The 7,099-nt window shown below is 38.2% G+C and overlaps 1 protein-coding gene across 1 annotated transcript in view; it reads left to right on the forward strand.

Annotated features, from left to right (window-relative positions):
• The window catches only part of timmdc1 (translocase of inner mitochondrial membrane domain containing 1), a 62,773-nt gene extending 55,876 nt beyond the window's left edge, over positions 1-6,897 (forward strand). Inside the window, exons 7-8 of the mRNA XM_084396005.1 lie at positions 6,466-6,576; positions 6,676-6,897. Coding sequence (XP_084252131.1) covers positions 6,466-6,576; positions 6,676-6,826 — 262 coding nt within the window. The 3' untranslated portion in view covers positions 6,827-6,897. The remainder of the gene's footprint in view (positions 1-6,465; positions 6,577-6,675) is intronic.
• The last annotated feature ends 202 nt before the right edge of the window (positions 6,898-7,099 follow it).

The following is a 7,099-nucleotide window of genomic DNA, read 5'->3' on the forward strand; positions in this document are numbered from 1 at the left end:
TGTTCCTGACATAAATTAAGTTTTGTTACTGTCTCCACAACAAATAATGACAATCACCTCATGGTCTCAGCTGGCTCTTGAAAGCCCATTCCCGTTAGCTCTTTATCTTTAATCTCCATCAGGGTGTGTCCCCTGGCATCGTTGCAGTGATGGAAACGCGGTTTTCTGGTGAGTGGTATAGAGGAACTCACATTTTGCGGGTCAGACTGCCATGACTCGTCGGCACAGCATCTCCCCTCTCAGTGACCTGCTGATGCTGGTGGCTAGTGCAGTCTTTCAGCGTTCAACTCTCATACCTTTCTCACATATAAAAACACCTGCCTTCTCTATTTGGCAAAGCGCCCAGCAGCGATGCAATCCTGCTTTGGGCGTCCATCCTTTTAAAGCCTTTGGAGAATCTTACCCGTCATCGGATATACACCTCATGCATACTGGTCATCGCGGTTATTTTCATTTTCTTTTTTTCATCATCACGCAATCAGTTTTCTTCAACAGAACTCAGCTGTTTTCTGGAGCTCAGGAAAGTCACATTCAAGAGTCACCTCACCCGGACTTGCCTAATAGTGTTAAGGGAGACAGGTTAATAGCAACACGATTTAATCTCTAAAATCCATTAAACATCTTCAAATCAGCAAAATCTCAGTGAACTTTAATCACATTCATCTATTCAGTGTACTGTTACATCTGTAGCCGGAGCCATCGGCCCTGTATCATGGTGGAAGCTAAGATCAGACAAAGAATTTACTGGCCCTGAATTAAACTAGTCAAAAACGTCACTTTTATTGTTTAAGACTTCTTTAAAGTCATTCAGTTTTACTTTTAAAACATATGCCCTCTAAGTATAAAATCCTGTAACATTATTTCTTTTAACATCTCCATGTCTATGATTTTTCAACTGAAACACTGTGCCTTACTATATTATGACGCAGGCTCAGATAACAGCCTTCAGCTGACTTTGAATGAGAGAGACTCTGAGGCATTCAGGACTGGTACAGTGCACTCTCATAAACTTCTAAAATCAAACTTTATCTACCATCTTTTAACTCTACTCCAGCGTAAGGCATCTTTGCCAGAAATTACATGCGTTTTCAAATAAACACAATTTTTATATTTGTCTTTTGCCCACATCAGGGAATTTAGACATTACAAATTTCCTCTCAGATCGTGTCTCTGTCGCACTGGCCATTTCAGCCACAGCACACACCAGATTCAGATAAGCAAACTGTTTCAGCCAATCACAAGCTTATCTTTTGAAAGCAAAACATCAGCTCTTAGTTCTTTCATGGTCAACTATTCCTCCAAGTTCAAAACATTAACAAATTGTTTGTTTAATCAGATGCCTTTCTACACATTTTACATTTAGCAACTATTAATCCAGTAATACTGCTTTTACTTATTTGATCACATTTCATCTCAATTTTAGTTGTCAAGTTCTCAATTACTTCAATGTTTTGTTTTCTAGGAGTTTATCAATCTGCAATTAGGATTCACACTAACTTTGAGGCTGCCCTCTCTGCTTGTGATACATTCTAATACATTCTATATCATCTAAAACCTTATCAAAGCGTTTCATTCACTATCATCCTTTTAGTTACCGGTACTTTTAAAATATTTTGCAACTCATTTGTTGGAGTCATCTGTAATTTTACATCAACCTGTATTCACCAATTCACTTATAAAAAAATATTATTATAGATCTTTCCTTCAAAAGGATTCCCTTAAGACTTAAATCTTTCAACCTTCTTTTAACCTTCAATCTTCTTACGACTTCCATCTATCAACTTTTCTTTAACTTTCTTTTCTCCCTTATTTACTTGCACGTTCTTTTCACTTACTTTAGCACTGCGTTCACATTCCTAGTTCTTTCTCAGACGAAAACTTTATCGTCATTTAAATACTGTTCTACTTTCAAACCCACATTAATACACTTTCACGTTATCACTTTCTTTTCTGAGTGTCCATTTACAATTACCGGCTAAATGGCCCTGCTGACCACAATTAAAACACTCACTTTGCCTATAGTTTGATCATTGAGCTTTCAAACAGCTCCAACTTACTGCACACCCTTGAAGCAGTGTGTCCCGATCAGGAATGTAAACAGAGCCACTGATAAGCAGTTCTCTGTATTCTTTTACAGTCCACCAGTGGCGGATTCAATCACAATAGCCAAATCATAATCTTCATCATTATCAATGGCAGCACATTCATTTTCATAAACTGCACAGAAAATCATTCAACATATTCTAAGGGGTTTTCACTAAACATTTTCGTTTTTTAACTTCACATTTCTTTGAAGTCAAAGCTTCAGAGCACAGCTGCTTACAGCGTTTGCTCTCTTCTGTCTCACTGTTTGTTTCAGGACTCTTCATAAAGTATAAAATTTGTACTAAATGCCATCAATTTCATTAGCACTGGTTGGAAACTTCATCAGATTGACTCATAATTATCAGCTTATTTATAGTTTGTCGTTTCACTTAATGTTATCATTATTTTCTCAGTCCCACTTATCTCTGCTGTTTCATTCAAACCAACATTCAACCATTGCTTCACAGTTTTTTACACACGTTTTGCACAGGCACAACTTTCCTATGTCTAACATGCCCTTTTCCCCATAGTTTTCTTCATTGCACAGTACACTGGTGTGCAACATTTACTGTTGGATGCTCCCATGATGGCTGTTTTGTTTCTTTCACTGCTGCCTGTGGCTTTCTCAGCGCACTTTAACTTTTCACCCAAAGTCAGAAGGGTTGAAATTAATTTCTGCTTACTCTCAATATCTTTCTCTGGAATTCAGTTTCGGCCTGGAAATTCCTCGACCTGTTAGGTCTCAATTTCCTGCCCTTTTAAAAAACTTCCTTCCCTTGATCAATTATTTCAGCCTTGAATTAATCTTCTATACGAGTACTGGCTTCGGTCCGGACAATATCTTGACCTTTTGTGGTCTCAATTTCCATCCCCTACTTAAAAGCCTTTTCCCTCGTACCACAGCTTTAGTTTCAGTTTTCAAATACAGCCATTATGGTCCATCACGACATTTTCTTTTCAAAAATTCTTTTCAAAATAATTTCTTAAAAACAAAAATTCTTTTCAAATCCCCAAAAGTAAATGAATTTACTGTCTCTTACCAGAGATTTTTCTGTCGCCACTCGGGTTCTTTTTTTGAGTTCCCTCTGGAAGTCCTCCCCGGGTCTGAAGCGGCTGGTTCTCCTTCTCTCAATATTTTTCGAGGTGAGACTGAAGCCTGTTGCTTTCAGGGCGTTTTCCCTCCACCGTCCGCTGATCAGACCCGGAAAGCCCTCAAGGAAAACTCATCCCAATACTCTGACACCAAAATTGTTGTGGCAATTTTTCATTAAACAATCATCAACTGCGTAAGAGACACTCTGAAATTCAAATGATCATTAAAAAAGTATTTTATTCTTGCAAGAAGGCCCAGTTGCCACACAGAAGTCATTAGTACAGTCTGTGGAACAAGTGCGACGAAGGGAGGGAGGGCAGAGGAGCCTTTATATCTTTTCCAAGGTCTCTTACAGGCCGGCTCTTATCTATAGAAGGGAAGGTTTCTCTGCTAGTGACCTAATCCTGCTGAGTTTATTCCTACAAACTCAGAAGTCCCAAATGGGACCACCTCTGATCCCAAGGGGTCAGAGGTTCCCTTTACAGCTGTCTCCCCCTTTGTCTCACAGTGTTCACATTAATCATTATATTGAAAAATCAGGAGCACACCTAGAGTGTGAAAATTAAAATTCCCATTACAATCTCCCAAATCTTGTTCTGACTTGTCTGATGCTTTTAAACGCAAAAGGTTGGTCCAGAGTGCAAACGTTTCTCCCCCTCTCACCATAAATTACACGTTATCTGAGTCACATGGTGTATTACCTTTCCCGAATCTGAAAAGCCGTCTGTTATTTTGGCAGATTATACTGAGGGTGATATATTTTAACATGTAACTGTAATTCTCACCCCTGCCCACTTGGTGGTGAGTGCGCTCAAGTTAATGGTTAACGAATGGCTTTTCTGAGTTAAGTGTTAAGCTGTTTTATTGATGTCTTTCTGTGGTTGAAACACTGATTGAGACATGACGCGTATTTCGGTAAGATGGACTGTATCTTTCAACATGTTCATGTTCATTCGTGTTTATTTCGTTCTGTAGCAGCGAATGGATGATCGCGTTTACTTGCGCACCACTTAGCTTGAACTGAGGTGCTACAGTGATCTCTACAATAAAGAGCGCCAAAATGTATTGTTTGAATTTTGTGATAAAATAGACAGAATTTGAAACCTAAGACTTTGTTTCATATCAAAAGTAACAGTAACAGTAACAAATGCTTGTCCTGTATAAGTTCGCATTGTTTTGGAATGATTTGATGCATTTTATGTTTTGTTTTTTTTGGGATTTCAATCCTGTGGTTTAAGAGCTCAGGTCAAACCGAGGTCTTTAAGAAGATGATCTGTGTTATATCTGTCTTGGGGGTCCAACAAACTCTGGGGTTATCTTTGTGGTTTTCCTCATGCAAGTCACGATGTCTCGTCCTTTTAACCATTAGTCTTGGGTTAACTGACTAGTCTTAAATGACAGATCGTCTGATTAAGGGTCTGGAGTGTGGAGTTGGAATTTGGCTCTTTCTCACAGTCTGAAAGAGTCATTGCGGTTTGATTCACTGTCAGATCCGCTATCACGACCTAAAAATTAGGGTCAAAATAACTTTCCCGGATTTTACTTAAGATAACTCAAATATCCAAGTTGTCGCTTAAAGGGTTAGTTCACCCAAAAATGAAAATTCTGTCAGTAATTACTCACCCTCATGTTGTTCCAACCCCGTAAGACTTTCGTTCATCTTCGGAACACAAATTAAGATATTTTTGATTAAATCTGAGAGCTGTCTCACTCCTCCACAGGCTTATGGACACTATAACTTGCTGGCCCAGAAAATGTATTAAAGACATCGTTAATATAGTCCAAGTGGCTCAATCTTATTTTTTTGTTTTTGCGCACAAAAAGTATTCTCGTCGCTTTATAAACTTAAGATTGAGCCACTGGAGTCACTTGGACTATATTAACGATGTCTTTAATACATTTTCTGGGCCAGCAAGTTATAGTGTCTTAGAAGCCTATGGAGTGATCGAGCTCTCAGATTTAATCAAAAATATCTTAATTTGTGTTCCGAAGATGAACGAAAGTCTTACGGGGTTGGAACAACATGAGGGTGAGTAATTACTGACAGAATTTTCGTTTTTGGGTGAACTAACCCTTTAATTCAACTTCACATTTTAAGTTGACTAAACTTAAAATTTAAAGGCAGCACGAACACTTTGTTGAAACATTTTAGAGCACATAATGCAATTGACTATGGCTATAGTCAGCCATGTTTATATCCTCATTATAGCACCTATTGATATAATGTCTGTGCCAGATAAACATTACAAATCTTCTGTTTTTGAATGTACTAATGAACATGAGTCTCCATAGACTCCCAGCATCTGAGCCACTGAGGACACAGTGGATGAATTTTATTTATGAGGGAAATGTGCCAAAGAAATTAGGTAAAGTTTTATATGCTTGATCAAATTATTTCACGCCAGACTGCTTTGCAAACAAGGGTCAGTTCAACGTTGGATTTGCTCAAAAGTTGATTCTGAAAGATGGGTCGATACCCACTGTTTGTGCTCAAACTTCATAAACAGTACAAGTATCGCACTTCATATTTTGTGAATGTTTCCAAATCGCATTTCTGAATGTGCTTGTTAGCATGCTGTATGGCTAATGTGGCTAAAGTTACCATTGTCTCTGACTATTTTCACAGAGACCAGAGCTATGTCATTAGTTTTATCCCGAAAATGCTCACCGTCTGCATAATTCATAAACGCACATTTATTATGCACAATACAGTAAGGTGACTGACTTTTTAAACGGTGTATGTTTTCTTAAAGATAAGAGACATGTACTAAGAGTGGTAATTAAGCAACAGTACCTGTTTTATCTCTATGCAACATATATTCTCTGGTTCTGTAGGCATCCAACTACAGTTCTATAGATGATCATGATGGAACATGCTAATAGACAAGTTGAAAAAAGTTATCTCCACAACAACTACATAATTCATCAACTAATTCATCACACTTCCAGAAGTCAAAGCAGGATCAAGCATTGGCATTCTATGTAGCAGGGACAAACTGTTTGATTAAACAATAAAACCAACAAATTGATTAACATTGATTTAACAATAAGAAAATGGCTGGCCATATTGTGTCTGAAATATTAATTATGCTATTATAACTTACTGTTTATAAAACTGTTGTATGATAGCAGTATCATTGAGAACATAATGCTGTTGTTCTGAATATCAGCATGGCCATGATGTCCTGTGCCCCTTGTTTCTATATCTGTGCTGATATTCAATATAGCAGCACTCTTTCTCATGTGATATTGCTTAATTGAATTTGTAAGAACATGTGATGTTACAGGTTGCCGGCTGGAGTTTTAATCATGGGTCTGCAGAAGCTGGGGGGCGAGACTATGCGTGACAAGAGGCGACGAGAAAGACAAGAGTTATATGAGCTGAGAGTCACTGAATGGTTAGTTCAACCAAGAAAAGAGAATATTTAAATGCACAGATTTTTTGAAGAGACGCATATCCTTTTGAAAAGATAATTGAGCTGATATTTCCATTGCAGGAATGCTCGTCTAAAGCTTACAGATGATCTAATTGGAGAAATGAGGAGTGAGAAACACCAGGACACTGATAATGACCTTCAACGAATAGAGGAGCTGCTTAGTCAACCAAGAAATGAGAAAGGGGCAAACGCAGTAACATCAGAGACTTGAGAGTGCTAATGGAGAAAACTCAGAATGTTTAATGCTGAATCAACAGCATGCAAATAAAATAATTTGCTGAACATTGTCTAGGAGGTTGTATGTGCTCATGGTACCTGCTCCCATTATTATCAATGTGATGCTTATCTTCAATGTAAAGGCTAGGATGAACATTGCGTCAAGTGTGCAGGCAGTATTTGTTGAGTGGCCTACGTGAAGAGTGGAGATACCAACTATGTATGTCGAGAGTTATGATTTTTCTGGCGTCTGGGCGGGTAGGTGGTT

The sequence above is a fragment of the Rutilus rutilus genome (assembly GCF_951802725.1).
Source record: "Rutilus rutilus genome assembly, chromosome: 2".
In the NCBI taxonomy this organism is placed as follows: Eukaryota; Metazoa; Chordata; class Actinopteri; order Cypriniformes; family Leuciscidae; genus Rutilus; species Rutilus rutilus.